Source organism: Siphateles boraxobius, unplaced genomic scaffold, assembly GCF_051911475.1.
Source record: "Siphateles boraxobius isolate OS27281-9 unplaced genomic scaffold, OSU_SipBor_1 22, whole genome shotgun sequence".
In the NCBI taxonomy this organism is placed as follows: Eukaryota; Metazoa; Chordata; class Actinopteri; order Cypriniformes; family Leuciscidae; genus Siphateles; species Siphateles boraxobius.
The window spans coordinates 1,931,857-1,947,500 of NW_027508833.1; the positions used below are offsets into that span (position 1 = coordinate 1,931,857).

The window sequence follows — 15,644 nt, forward strand, 5'->3', positions numbered from 1 at the left end:
ACAGATGTACTCTCAACTGGCCTTTCACAAGCACCTCTTACAGAGGTAAATCTGGATGTGAATTGTGTCTGTGGAAAATGGTCAGGAAGCCATCTATGACAAATCACGACTACAAAAGTTGTCATACTACAAAGGAAAACTAAGTGGAAGACAGCTTAAATAAAGGCACTGATGGAATTTTCTTTAAATAAAACCGAGGATCTTACAATATGGAGACCACAAGGTGTTCATACTGAATATATATATATATATATATGAAGGGTCTTATATACCCTAATTTTATAAGAAATTATAATTATAGTTGGACATTGTATATGTAGGCAGGGAAACATTTTCCAGCACAAATTTACTCTGATTAATGATCGTTAAAAAAAATAAAAATCCCTACATAATAAGCATAACATATCTGGACCTGCGAATATCAAGACAACAGTTTCACAGAAAAATGGAAACCAAATGTAACTGAAATCTGTTTAAGAGGCCTGACATATTTTTGCAGTTTAATTTGGTGCAGCTTATGGTGAGAAAATATTTGAGAATTCGGTGAGAGATATTTGAGCATTTCTGTAGCTCAAGCAGGATGACTAGGTCATGTGTTCGATTCCCGGGGAATGCATAAACTGATAAACTGTATACCTTGAATGCAAAGCAAGTCACTTTGGATAAAAGCGTCTGGCAAATGCATAAATGTTAAATGTAAATTAAATAAGTGTATGTACAAGCATTCTATTGAACCAGATGAAAAGCTACAATAATGCATTTTGATTTCATATCATATATCTGGGTCTTGATATGTCAAGCTTCACGACAAATTAGCTGGGAATAATGACCCCGGTGACCTTACAGAAGCAGGCTGACCTGTAGCTTCAGTGAGTTTCAATGCAGTATGGTCCACTGGGAGTGAACGGTGCATGTCTATGCGTGAGTGTAGTGTACTGCTGAGGGACTGAATGGTGAGACGTGATCCTGATGAAGGCTGCTGTTTTCCGTATGTTTACCATCATTTTAGCTCTCTTGGGGAGGACAAACATGGCTCAGACTGGGAAAGGCCATAGAGCAAAGGCCTCCCGAGGCCGTACACGCCCTCTCACACACATGCCCCCTAACATACACAAACATACACATGCTAGTGCGGCAGAGACGGGCAAAGAGGAAAGAAAAAAAAAAAGGGGGGAGGGAGGGCAAGACACGGGGTGACTGGAAGGGTAGATGAGAGAAAGAGAGAGAGAGAGAGAGAGAGAGAGAGAGAGAGAGAGAGAGAGAGAGAGAGAGAGAGAGAGAGAGAGGGAGAGAGAGGGCCTGCAGACACAACACAGCTCAGAGTTGATTGGGAGTGACAGGCTGCTGATTAGTCAACTCGCAGCCTACACACACGCACAAACAAGAGCAGAGAAATGAGCGACCTATTCTTACATGCACTTTTTTCTAATGCAGCGTTTGATGGAGACATTTTTTATGCATTGATAAACATCTTTTCTCCAAACAAATCAAAGATACAGGGGCTTATGTGCTATCAGAGAGTGAGTATTGATGGATGTGACTTACCTTGAGAAGATAGATGGGAATGTTGCTAAAATCCACAGGGAGTTTGAGAAGGAATCGAGCAGAAAACTCCCCCGTCTAGAAGGAGAAGAAAAAAAACACACATCCAGCATCAAATAGTGAACGAACACACACACACACACACACACACACACACACACACACACACACACACACACACACACACACACACACACACACACACACACACAGTAACATTCTTCACACAGTAACCAAATTGTTATAGGAATCATTTATCCATAATGACAATTCTGTCATTATTTTCTCTGTCAATTTGTCCCAAACAGAAAATCATATATTTGAATATATATATATATATATATATATATATATATATATATATATATATATATAATGGATAGTATAAGCAATGAATATTTAATCTGTTCTGCAGGTCTACATAAAGTATTTTTGTTTGACTGTTACTATGTGGCCACACTGGGAGCATTTTAAGAGGGGAGTGTGTGTTCCTGTAGCTTGATCTGTCAGTGCTGGGCCAAGGCTGATGTGCCGTGGGTGTGACGCCTCCGGGTTCAGTAACGCCTGAGAGACACACCCAGCCCTCCTCTCACACACACACACACTCACTCTCTCACTCTCACACTCTCACACACGCACACGCACACGCACACGCACACGCACACGCACACGCACACGCACACGCACACGCACACGCACACACACACACACACACACACACACACACACACACACACACACACACACACACAGTAACATTCTTCACACAGTAACCAAATTGTTATAGGAATCATTTATCCATAATGACAATTCTGTCATTATTTTCTCTGTCAATTTGTCCCAAACCCATTTGACTATATTTTTGGCATAAAATACTAAAGTTTAGAAATTCTGAAAAATCGCACTGATTGCTCTTTTCCATCATATTAAAATGAATGGGGACGGAGGCTTTCAAGCTTCATAATGAAAGGCGCACAAAATACATCCATAGAATTGTGTTAGCCCTTCGATGGACTGGCCATTGGTCCACTCCAGGCTGCGGCCCATGATGCTGGAATACACTGCAACTCTACATAGCACAAGCGGCTTGGAAAATTGATGGATAGATGGAAGACACAAGGTGCGTCCCAATTCGTGTACTTGTGTACTATTCTATGCCGTTTTGTAGTATAAATAGTATGAGTAATGCGTTCACTCTAAAAATTCCAAATAGAAAAAGTGCACTTTAAATATCCAGATGATGTACTCAATTAACTGAAAAAACAAAGTGTGTTATGTGGGACACTTCATGCACTCAACTGTCCCAGATTTAATTTTATAGCAGAGGGGGAGGGGCTAACAGACTGTGATGTTGAATGGCAAAATAACCTTATACAATTCATACAAGGTTGAATACATAGTGCATAGTGCATCATTTGGGATGCAACTATAGACATTCCTAGTCTCATGGGCCCAGTTTTTCTAAAGTCATAAGATTCAAAAGTAAAAATTTAAATCAGTATTCACTGATTTCAAGTTTTTCAGTGAATATTGGCTTGAATTTCTATTTGTCACACAAAGCTATTGTATGACTTCAGAAATATTCTCTTCAGCGACACGTTTAATTGATTTGTATGTTCCTTTGTAGGTGGTGTGTGTGTTTTGGGGTGGTTGGGTGGGTATCCTCATATGGCGCTTTTCCACTGCATGGTACGGTATGGTTCGGTTCGGTACAGCACGCTTTGGCGCTTTTCCACTGCATGGTACGGTACGGTACGGCTCACTTCGGCTTCGCTTTAAATGGTAGCACCTCTGTTGAGGTTCCAAGCGTACCGTACCGATACTAAAATGTGACGTTGAAGCACTGTAGATCACTATTGGTCAGAAAGACAGAATCGTCACTACCAGCGTCATTGTATTTGCGAGACATCAAACCCGCTAGATTTAAATAGCCAGTAACAGCCACCGCTGTAGCACCTACTAAAAAATACTTGCTTGACTTGCTTTAAGAAAAAAAACTTCCAAAAAAGAAATGGCTGAATCGTGGTCAGTGGACAAGAAGCACAGACGTACCTCTTGTTGGTTGCCGAGGAGCGGATAAACTATAACGATCAGTCATAATCCCACCCACTTTGAGGCGGTACTAACTGCAGTGGAAAAGCAACCGAGCTAAAGCGAACCGAGCCGTGCCGCGCCAAACTGAGTCGTACCGCGCAGTGGAAAAGCGAAGCGAGCCGAACCGCGCCGAGCCGAACCGTACTGATCCGTACCATGCAGTGGAAAAGCGCCAATAGCAGCTGGTGCTCCAGGGAACCTACTGTAATCTGTCCCTACCAAGGGCTGTCAGCAAAAGCTATAAACAATCATTTTCCTGCTATGTTATCAAATACTGTGCTGATGCATTGGTCAAGCCACTATTGTCAAGTTACAATTTTGATTCAATTTAAAATGGAGGTGAAGTACATTAGGCAACACATGTGAGAGAGTAATGCCCTGCTCCCTTCAGAGTGTTCACTTCAAATTCTCATCAAATGCTCTCTAAAGTAAGTAGGCCATAGTCACATTCACTTTCGAATGTAAATGGCAGCATGACTCCTTGTTTACATTCATATAATCTACCTAACTTGAGTTACATCATTTTATAATGAGGATTACACAAATGTTTCCTAATCACAGTCTGTTATCCGACAGACCACAACTCACCACAAGTCCATGAAGCAACACACTCACGCCCATAGCCAACACACAGCACTCTTCCCAAAAACACGACCATATTACGGAACCCTCTGTGTGTCCATTTGTGAGGGTGTGTGTGTTCGCTTTTGACCCATTGTGCAATTCGCTTTGCTCTTCACCAAGAACCCACTGCCCTGTGTGTGCATCATTAAAGCCCACACCGTAGTCTGCGCTTTTAACAGCACAACACATTCATAAGGTTGTCGGTTCAAACCCTAAATGGGATGAACGATAACCAGTCACCACTGTGAAGTACATCGCTGTAATAAGAGAACTCTGAAGTAGCACTGTAGAAAAGTGTCCGCTAATTAAAAAAATAGCACTGTTAATTACAGAATTGCAAAGGTGGACTTTAAAATTAGGAGGAAATGAAGCAGAGAATTATTACCACTTCAGTCAATTAGTTCCTGAAATTTCATTAGGAGGAGGTCAGTTTAACTGAAGTGAAGCCAAGCAATTCAGTCCTACAAGTATATGCTTTATATATATATATATATATATATATACATATATATATATATATACACTGTATTTATATTTGGAATTTGATAGATCCAAAAAAAGATGTTCAAAAACAAATAAATAAGTCTGGCATCAGTAAACATTATGTAAAAGGACTCAATACATAAATATGGCTGGATGAGTCCTATTAAACCGCTATAATCAATAAAATTGTCTATACTGAAAGTGTTATACTCTTGTTTAATTTGGCATTATGTTTATCACATGGACTGGCAATCTGTCCAGGATGATTTGTTCCTTGCCTTTGTCCAGAGATGCTGGGATAGGCTACAGAATCCCCTTGACCTTACATGAGACAAGCAGTTTGAAGAATGTATGGATGGATGTTTATAACGATCTCACTGAAAGGAAATATTGGGCTAGTGTGTTCATGTAAATCTAAGAGGTGATGTAGGACGGTTACCCAGCTGTTCTTGCGTCCGGCGTAGATCTCCATGCTGCGTCCATAGTTAGGGTCGTCCAGCAGGCTGTCGTATTCGAAGAGCAGACGGGAACTGTCGCGCAGCCGCTGGCACTGGTACTGATGGTACTGCTGTAACAGCTCTTTCACCAGCTGCAGGAGACACTCCGGTTTACCCGCATCCCACGACACCAAGTGCTGCCAGAGGAGACAAAACCAGAGAAAGAGAGTGGGAGTCAGCATTTTATCACACAAAACAAGTGTAGATGGGGAAACAGAAACATCTAGCACTTTCAGTTTTCAGTTTGCACAAACCTATAAAGTGAATATTAATAGCTTGTTAAAAGTTAACAAGAAAAGGCATTTGCCACTCATTTTATTTCTGTAATATGGTATATTTCAGAGTGAAATTTGTTGCATTATGGCAATTAAAAAAAAGGAGTTAGGAGTTAAAGATTGAAGGTGTTATTTGGGGGTATAACATCTGAATGGATTTAACATAAAACTCCGTCAACACCATTGGTTGAAACTTACAGTAAGTGGTCTTAGTGACATCAGCAGGATAGGAAAATTGTTTCAGAGTATGTGAATTACGAATGCAAATAGTGTCAATTTTAATTCATGATTACTTAAAAATTTACATTGTGAGTTTTCAGTGCCTCCAAATGGAAATAAAGACTGTTTCTTAAAAAGGTTTCCCAGATATTTCCTCATCTGCCATGGTTCATAAAGTTAGTCCCGCCCCACCTCGTGACATTGGTTAAGGTCACTGGATTGCAACACCACTTACAGGCAATTGCTTAACCCTAAAGCCCAGTTTATACTTCTGTGTCAAACTCACGCCGTAGCTACGTCGTAGGCTGTGCGTAGCGCACGTATTCTTCGGCGTACCCTGACGTTCACCTCTCCAAAAATGTAACAACTGTGATTGGTCTGCTAGAACCCCTCCCTCGGGTTTCACAAGTTCCCTTTGCATGTGTAATTGCGCGTTAACGCGGACACGACACAGAAGTATAAATGAAAACCAACGCGTAGTGTATAGCTTAGAGGCTCTGGCGTCGATAGCTCCGACGCAGAAGTATAAATCAGCCTTAAGCACATATCTCAGGTCTTTATTGACCCGGAGCGTCGTTCACTACTATTCCCCTCATTCATTTTTTAAAGTTAGACATCAGCCTTCTTAGTATTCCTCAATTTATTCATTATGACAAATATAACAAGAAAAAAAAGAAAAAGAATGTCTGCTTTCTAATTATGTTTTTCGGGTCGCAAAACCCCGAGGTTTGTAATAGTGTAAGTATATTTTTTCTGTGCAACAATAATTGAATCTCTGAATCTCAGAGCAAGTACTGTACGCAATCAAATATTAGTGTCACTGTCCTTTGATGGTGGATCTGGAGAAGAAGCTGTCAGCGATCAAAATATTGATTGTGTAAAGGTAAAAAATGATACTTTTGAGAATGTTTGAGATGGCGAATATGAGCAATACGAGTCTTATGCTGGATGTACTGGGGAAATGAGCTCTGACGAAGACAGTGATGATGGTAAAAAGCATCTGCACAAAGTTAACCCTTCAAAGTTCCAAAAGGAAATTAAATATGCTTTATTTTATTCTTTTGCATTGTTGTTAAAATACCAGGAGAGTTTTATACTGTTGTGGCAGTTAGAGATCCATCCGTGTTAGATATAGAACCAGGTCACTAAAGACCCGTAAATGTAATGATGATTGGTGGAACATTCATGCATTAAAGGGAAAACGTCTTTCCTATTGTAAAGTATGGTCTGAGTGAAATAGCTTCTCCAATTAGGAAAATATGAAGGGTGACACAATCATTTTTATGATTTTATTAAAGATTATAAGGGCACTTTTTTTAAAATAACGATGAGCACGGATAAATCGTTAATAATAAAAACTCTAACATTCCATAAAAAATAAGAATTGTTCATTTTGATTTCATGGTGACTTTAAAAAAGCAGTTCAGAATATCCAAACTCCTGAGGGAAATAACCTGAATACAAGTGCAATGCTTATGGCATATAACAGAGTTATACTCTCAGAGTACAACAGGTTACTAGAACCGTAAACTAGCTTTATGAATCATGAAGTTATCAAAAATCATCATTGAATGACTCATTGTGAAACAGATATAATGCAAGGGTGTTTCACATGGAACAGACATTAAATACAGACTGTATGTTTAGACTGCAAATAACTTTTAGAGATAAGGAGAAAACAAAAGAATGCGGCAAGTAAATGCAGGTGGTAGTTTCTAATGTGCTGAGGCTGGGTCTTTTCACCCTTTATTGTCACAATGTCAACTTGATGTGGTGGTTTCCACCCATTTGCAAGCCCCCCTCCCCCTCCCCCTCAACAATCTTCAGGCAAATGGCAACACCACAGGATTTCCTGCACCAGCGAGGGCGCTTTCATCTCCAGATTCTACGTATCCCATGTCCAGACGCCAAAAGAAGAAGGATTCCTGCTCCGATTCTGGCCGAGGCATTCTAACAATGTGCCTCAAAGCATGGGAAATGAAGGCACTAAAAAAGAGGAAACACTGTTCTCGCACAGTTTTCAGATAAGACAGCACAAGACCTTGAGTCTGTGCCATATGTTTAATGCATGCAGGTAACAATGGTTTGGTAAGTAAACTAGATTTTTGAAGGTTCAGACGGCAACCAACAGCAGGCTATTTCCAGTCTCTCCTCCTGTGAACACTCTGCTATTAGGGAAAGAAGTGAGTTGAGTGGGTGTATGCCCATCACAGAGTTTGCATTGCCGTGTTCTTGCGGGCTGCGTGAGCGGGAAAAGGCCTGCATGCCAACACGCTCTACTTGCCTTTCCTCCTCTCCTCCTACAGGCTGACCTCATTTGCATAGGTGATCCCAATTTGCATGAGCTTCCCTGACTGGAGCAGTGCACAGGTATGCAAATTCAGAGCGAGGGGGCAAAAACCAAATTGCCACCTTTTCACGAAGTGTTCCACCATTCTTTTCACTGGCCTAATTCTACCCAACAGCCAGTTCTGTCTCCGAGGCCCAATTGCTCGCTGATGCGTGCTACGTACATAAGTTAAAATTAAATTTAAGTGACACTGACTGAAAATAAAAAGCAGAATATTAATTTTTGCAAGCAAGTAAATAAACATTACATGCACCTCGCTTAAGAACGGCTCCTTGTCAAGAGTTAAGAATAAGACAAACAAATAAGTATTGCCGTCATCTCGAGGCACAAACAAACACAGGCTGCGTTCAAATGAGTTTGTCACATGCTGTCTTAGATTTTTAAATAACGGCATTGCAATTTGGGCTTGATTTTCATCGCTCCCGTGAATCACTCCATCTACGAGCCTGACTGAGTCACGTACGAGCAGAAGAGAAGAGAGGGGACAGAGCGCGCCGTCTGTCCATTGAGGCACACATTACACAACTCATTAACAGCACGACCCACAGCATACAGCTGAGCTTGTTACATTTCTGGGATCAAATCAAAACGTCTTCTCGTAGTTGATGGAAAGGGGGGGGGGGGGGGGGGGATGGGAGGAAAGGAGAGATAAGAGATGAGCTCTTCAGCTGTGACCGGGATTGATGATCAGGGAAAGAAAGTTGCAGAGCAATCCATTCACAGATAAATAAGAAACCCAATTATTTAAATACGATTTTCAAAACAGCTAAATAATTAAAAAGTTCTCCTGAAACTGTCATTTTTTCTTCCCTTTTCAGTAATGGTAAACTGTTAGTACACATCCTTTAACACAGTGGTACTCAAATGGGCAATATAAAATACAATTATTCAAACGTACCCCTTTATAGGCAATATGGAAGGATAAAAAAATATTACATATACACACACACACATATACATATATATATATATATCAGAAAGTAAAAACAGTGAACTTTCTTTTTCTGCATCACCTTGGAATACTATTTGATAATGTTAACCAATAATCAACTTGAATTCAGGTTTATTCTTGTATAGGATGCTTACATTTCTCAATCCAATCCAAATTTCAATGGGAAAACCAAATCAGGATATTCACTGAATAATATGCGTCACTGATACAATATTGAGTTTAAGAAAGGCTTCCCAATGTTGTATTGAGTTAGGGGCTAAACATTTATCTTTCCCAGCGTGGTTGAGAATGACCTGAAAAACACCCTAAAAAGTGTTCCACTGTTACAGTATTTCAAATTCTTCACAGGATCAGAGGTCATGAGAAAGTCAACGTTTCCACATATGAGGAGTGGTTTTCTGGATAAAGTCTTACTTTAAAAATGAGATGACATCATTGCCCAGCATCTTCACTCCCATTGGTAGGGAGTAAGACGTGTGTGAGAAACATTTCTAAGATGGCAATTATTCATCATAATAATACAGGGTGGATATCTGCTATGGTAAAGTTAAGATAAACTGTATTACAGTCAGCTATGCAATTCAGATACAATTAGTTTGATTCAGATTTACAAGGAGTTTGAGATTAATATGAACATTTGTTACAATGTGCTTTAAGCCTAAATAAGTTATTCTTACTTAGCATATTTAGTTATTACACTCGTAAGTAATACTGTACACCAGAGCTGTGTCCGAATTCACATACTAAGTAGGTACTATATTTAAATTCAGTTTGTGACCGTTAAATATGTATGTTCTACACTCACCTAAAGGATTATTAGGAACACCATACTAATTCTGTGTTTGACCCCCTTCAGAACTGCCTTAATTCTAAGTGGCATTGATTCAACAAGGTGCTGAAAGCATTCTTTAGAAATGTTGGCCCATATTGATAGGATAGCATCTTGCAGTTGATGGAGATTTGTGGGATGCATATCCAGGGCATGAAGCTCCCGTTCCACCTCATCCCAAAGATGCTCTATTGGGTTGATATCTGGTGACTGTGGGGGCCATTTTAGTACAGTGAACTCATTGTCATGTTCAAGAAACCAATTTGAAATGATTCGAGCTTTGTGACATAGTGCATTATCCTGCTGGAAGTAGCCATCAGAGGATGGTGGCCATAAAGGGATGGACATGGTCAGAAACAATGCTCAGGTAGGCCGTGGCATTTAAACGATGCCCAATTGGCACTACGGGGCCTAAAGTGTGCCAAGAAAACATCCGCCATACCATTACACCACCAACACCAGCTTGCACAGTGGTAACAAGGCATGAGGAGTCCATGTTCTTTATTATGTTTACGCCAAGTTCTGACTCTACCTTCTGAATGACTCAACAGAAATCGAGACTCATCAGACCAGGCAACATTTTTCCAGTCTTCAGCTGTCCAATTTTGGTGAGCTCTTGAAAATTGTAGCCTCTTTTTCCTATTTGTAGTGGAGGTGAGTGGTACCCGGTGGGGTCTTCTGCTGTTGTAGCCCATCCGCCTCAAGGTTGTGCGTGTTGTGGCTTCACAAATGCTTTGCTGCATACCTCGGTTGTAACGAGTGGTTATTCCAGTCAAAGTTGCTCTTCTATCAGCTTGAATCAGTCGGGCCATTCTCCTCTGACCTCTAGCATCAACAAGACATTTTCGCCCACAGGACTGCCGCATACTGGATGTTTTTCCCTTTTCACACCATTCTTTGTAAACCCTAGAAATGGTTGTGCGTAAAAATCACAGTAACTGAGCAGATTGTGAAATACTCAGACCGGCCCGTCTGGCACCAACAACCATGCCACGCTCAAAATTGCTTAAATCACCTTTCTTTCCAATTCTGACATTCAGTTTGGAGTTCAGGAGATTGTCTTGATCAGGACCACACCCCTAAATGCATTGAAGCAACTGCCAAGTGATTGGTTGATTAGATAATTGCATTAATGAGAAATTGAACTGGTGTTCCAAATAATCCTTTAGGTGAGTATATACAACCCCAAATCAGAAAAAGTTTGGACATTCTGTAAAATGCCATAAAATCAAGAATCTGTGATTTGTTCATTATATTTAACCTTTTATTAACTGACAAAAGTACAAAGAAACGTTTTCCAATGTTTTCACTGACCAACATAATTGTATTTTGTAAATATGAACACATTTTGATTTTGATGGCTGCAACACACCCCAAAAAAGTTGGGACAGAGGCATGTTTACCACTGTGACACTTCACCTTTCCTTTTAATAACACTTTTTAATCATTCGGGAGTTGAGGATACTAATTGTTGGAGTTTTGCTAGTGGAATATAGGCCCAATCTGGCCTGATACGAGACAGCCGCTCAACAGTCTGTGGTCATCATTGCCTGATTCTCCTTTTCATGATGGGTCATACATTTTCCATAAGAGACAGATCTGGACTGCAGTAAACAGGCAGGCACATCCCTTCTATGGTGCAGAGTGTCTAGAAACCACTCAGTTTTAGCATGTGCAGAATGAGGCCTGGCATTGTCTTGCTTCCCAGGAAAGATGTCATCTTGATGGCAGTTTATGTCTCTGTACAATCCAAATACATGCCTCCATGTCAATGGTACCTTCACAATAATGCAAGTTACCCATACCGTTTGCAATGATGCACCTCAATACCAGCACAGATGTTTGCTTTTGCACCTGTCGCTGGTGAAAGTCTGGTTGGTCCCTTTCGTCTTTTGGACTGAGAACTCGATGTCCATTTTCTCCAAAAACAAGCTGAAACATGGACTCATCTGACCACAGCACACATTTCCACTTTCTTCTAGACCAGGGTTCCTCAATAGGCGGCCCGCGGGCCACATCCGGCCCTTGAGTGGAAAATGTTTGGCCCGCACTTATTTCAAGGTTGTCATGGTAACATCAGTGTAAGCACATCACTGGCGCAAAAATTCAAACGCAGTATCTGACAGCATTTGCACACAGCGAAAATATGGCAAGTGTTAAGAAAAGAAAAGTGGGTGATTCAAATCTGAATTGGACTGAACAATTTTGTTTTATTTTGCCTGACCACCAAAACGCAAAGCCAATGTGTTTGTTATGCACGCAGACCGTGGCTGTTTGTAAGGCTGATAATATCAAACGCCATTTCAACTCATTGCACAGCAATTTTCCTGAACATATTGAGAGTCGCAAACAGAAGGTAACACAATTGCTAACAGGTTATTTATAAAACCACATCCATACAGGAGAATGCCACCGCAGCATCCTTACGTGTGGCTTGGAACCTGACAAAGGCCAAAAAGCGGTTCATGGATGCCGAATTAATTAAAACCTGTGCGAGTGACATGGTGGATGAAGTTTTAAATCACAATGAGAAAAACGAAGTAAATGGTTGTGGAGCTATTACAGAAGGTGCCATTATCCGATTGCACGGCAACAAGAAGTGTCTAACCAACATAAAGAAAGCTGAAGTCATGTCACTTGCAATAGACTCGTCTTGTGACCGAACCGACATTGAACAGTGATCAGTATTCGTCAGATTTTTTGATGGGAAGGTTTTCCGCGAAGAGGTGCTTTGTTTGCTGCCAATAAAGGGACGCGCAACCGTGTCCCATGCAGACATGGAGATCCAGAGTTGTTATTTGTTCATTTGTTTTTAATATCCACGATGCAAAGTTCTTTAGTTTTCTGTATCTGAATACAAAAATGCTCATAATTGCTTGAATAAAACAAATAAAATAATAAATAAAAATAAATAAAATCAGAACAACAACAGCAACAATAATAGCAGAGCAAACATTGAGGTCATATCATTGTGGTTGGTGGCCCTTGGCTCTGTATTGTCGGCAGAATTTGGCCCTTGGTAAAAATTAATTGAGGAACCCTGTTCTAGACCATCTGAGATGAGCTCAGGCCCAGAGAACTCGCCGGCATCTCCACATAGAACTGATGTAAAGCTTTCTCCTTGCGTAACAGAGATTCAAGTGTCATTTCTTGATGCAGCGTCAGACTGTGTTCAGTGAAAACGGTTTTCCAAATTACTCCTGAGCAGATGTGTCTGTATTTAACAGATTAGCATGATGGTATCTTGTGCAATGCCATCTGATGGGTCAAAGGTCACGCACATTCAACAGAGGTCTACTGCCTTACCCAACACAGACTGAGATTTCTCTGGATTCCCTGAGTCGTGTGACAATATTATGTATGGAAGATGATGAAAGGCATAAATGCTTTGCAATCTTGCATTGAGAAATGTGATTTTTTAATTGTTTGACAATTCTCTCAAGATATTTGGCACAAAGTGATGAGCCATGACCCATCTTTGCTTAAAAAGACTGAGAAGCACTTTTACACCCAAACACGATACCCTCAACTATTACCAATTCACCTGCTCATTGTGGACTGTTTCAAAATAGTTGGATAATCTAATTTGGATAATCTTTTCACTTTTATTTGATCTCTGTCCCAACTTTTTTGGGGTGTGTTGCAGCCATCAAAATCAAAATTTGTTCATATTTACAAAATACAATTAAGTTGGTCAGGGAAAACATTGGAAAACTTTTCTTTGTACTTTTGTCAGTTAATAAAAGGTTAAATAGAATGAACAAATCACAGATTCTTGATTTTATTGCATTTTACAAAATGTCCCAACTTTTTCTGATTCGGGGTTGTAGTATGAATACAATTCGTACGCACTGATTTTCACATATTTAGAATAGAAGTATTCGATTATGACACAGCGTATGACACGATAACCAAAGAATTGTCCAAGATGCTGCACTTGATGAGACCATCCTTGTGGTCTCTGTTAGTGTAAAACTTGTAAAGTCTACAAGACCATAAAGGTCTAGAATTTAGATGGGTAATCACAAGCGTTCCCTTTGCAACCACAATGAATTTTCTTTTGCAGAATGTGCAGTTTTGTGAATTTTACTACATTCACTACAATTTTACTACATTAGCAGACACCAAAATACAGACTTGAAGAACTGGAGGACATCCGCAGAACTGAGGCATGTTACAACTACTGTAGGGAAAACCTTCACAAATAATAATATTAAACCTAAGATTGCAAGCGTGAATAAGGTCATAAAGTGACAGCAGCCAAAAACAGTATCCTATACTATTTCCCTAATGTAAAGAAAGAATCACTCACTGCTCTTAAATGAATAGCTTTTGTAGCTTTAATAAGGATTCGCGATCAGCGCAGACTATGCAGCTTTAATTCTAATTTGAAATAATCAAATGTAAAATATATTTGTTAACTTACACTTACTTACACTGACCTTTCTGAAAAAAAATGTAAGCACTGTCTATTTCATTTGAATCTTTGTTCTATTGTATTTATTACTAAATGTTTACTTGATTACTTCAATAATTGCTTAAAAGTTTTTATTCTTATATTAGGCTGTATTAGCTTTTTCTGTCATATCAAGAATTGGCATCAAGAATTGGCTTCTAAAGTTAAAACCTTACCATAACAACCTAATTTCCAAAAAACAAACACAAATGTATCGTAATATGCATTTTTAAAATTAAATAAAATTACTCATAAGATTTTGGTCATATTGCCCACCCCTACTATGAATGCACATAAAAAATACAGAATTGTTGAAATAATTTCATTGTGAAAATAATCAAATTATTCTGAATTTGCAAAAATAATTTCAGAATCATAGCCATACATTAAACAATTACTAAATTAAAGATGTTTAACAGCTATGTTTCCACTAACGAGAACATTGGTCTGGAATGATACAGCACAATAAAACCAGAGAGCGTTTTGCCTTTGCCAAATCATTGTGTTTTAAAGCAACTGAGAATGACATCACTTCATATGAGAAGCATGACACTTGTGTGAAATACAACCTCTCATATGACTGTTTCTCAAAAAACTGAGTATAAATGACCCCAGAAAACAACTGAGGCATTCGGCAGCTAAAATCATGCCAGAAACGGTATGAGCCAGCAGATGATGACATAACCACAGTGGTTCACACACACAAGCACCTCCATTAGCCACTTTTATCAGTCATTGCTCTATTTTAAGCTCTTTCTGTTTTGGTATCAAAAGGGTCAAAAGTCAGAGCTATTTGCATGCCACGTCAACAACATAGAAAGAGTGCATAACTCTTGTGCTGGTTAGAAGAGTTGACAATAACAGTCTCTCAGTCTGACCTCTGTCTGTCTGTCTGTCTGTCTGTCGCTCTCATAGATCAATCTGAGCAAGGAGAAGGATGGCATTGTGTTGGAGAGAGGGAAGGGCTCATCCTTTCTGCCGGGAGAGGAAAAAACGCTTACACCAGCAATGACCTCATCGTCCCGGGCCGGCTACGGTTACCAGCAACAACAGGATTCCCGTAATGAGTGGGCGACGGAAAACAAGTTGGATATTGTTTAGGTATGTTTTAGGATGAAGCAATGAACAGCCTGAGGAGAAGTTGAGGAAGAAGAAAACGAAGGAAAGGGGATGTGAGGAATGTGCAGTGTCAGAGGAACTGTGTTTAAACTTACCCAGGACCCCTGGAGAGTCTCTGTCACTTCATACTCCCCAGACAATACAATCCAGACACAAGTCTGTCGCAAAACGCTAATACGGCCAATAAAACAAAAGGCCTACGCA

The 15,644-nt window shown here is 39.9% G+C and overlaps 1 protein-coding gene across 3 annotated transcripts in view; it reads right to left on the bottom strand.

Annotated features, from left to right (window-relative positions):
• babam2 (BRISC and BRCA1 A complex member 2) overlaps nucleotides 1-15,644 on the bottom strand; it is a 112,761-nt gene that overhangs the window by 62,704 nt on the left and 34,413 nt on the right. For all 3 annotated transcript variants that reach the window (XR_013206574.1, XR_013206573.1, XM_077238327.1), the window contains exons 5-6: nucleotides 5,183-5,377; nucleotides 1,546-1,620 (exon numbers count right to left, since the gene is read on the bottom strand). Coding sequence is in view for 1 of the 3 variants with exons in the window: in XM_077238327.1 (XP_077094442.1) it covers nucleotides 1,546-1,620; nucleotides 5,183-5,377 (270 nt within the window). In the remaining 2 variants the exon portion in view is untranslated. The remainder of the gene's footprint in view (nucleotides 1-1,545; nucleotides 1,621-5,182; nucleotides 5,378-15,644) is intronic.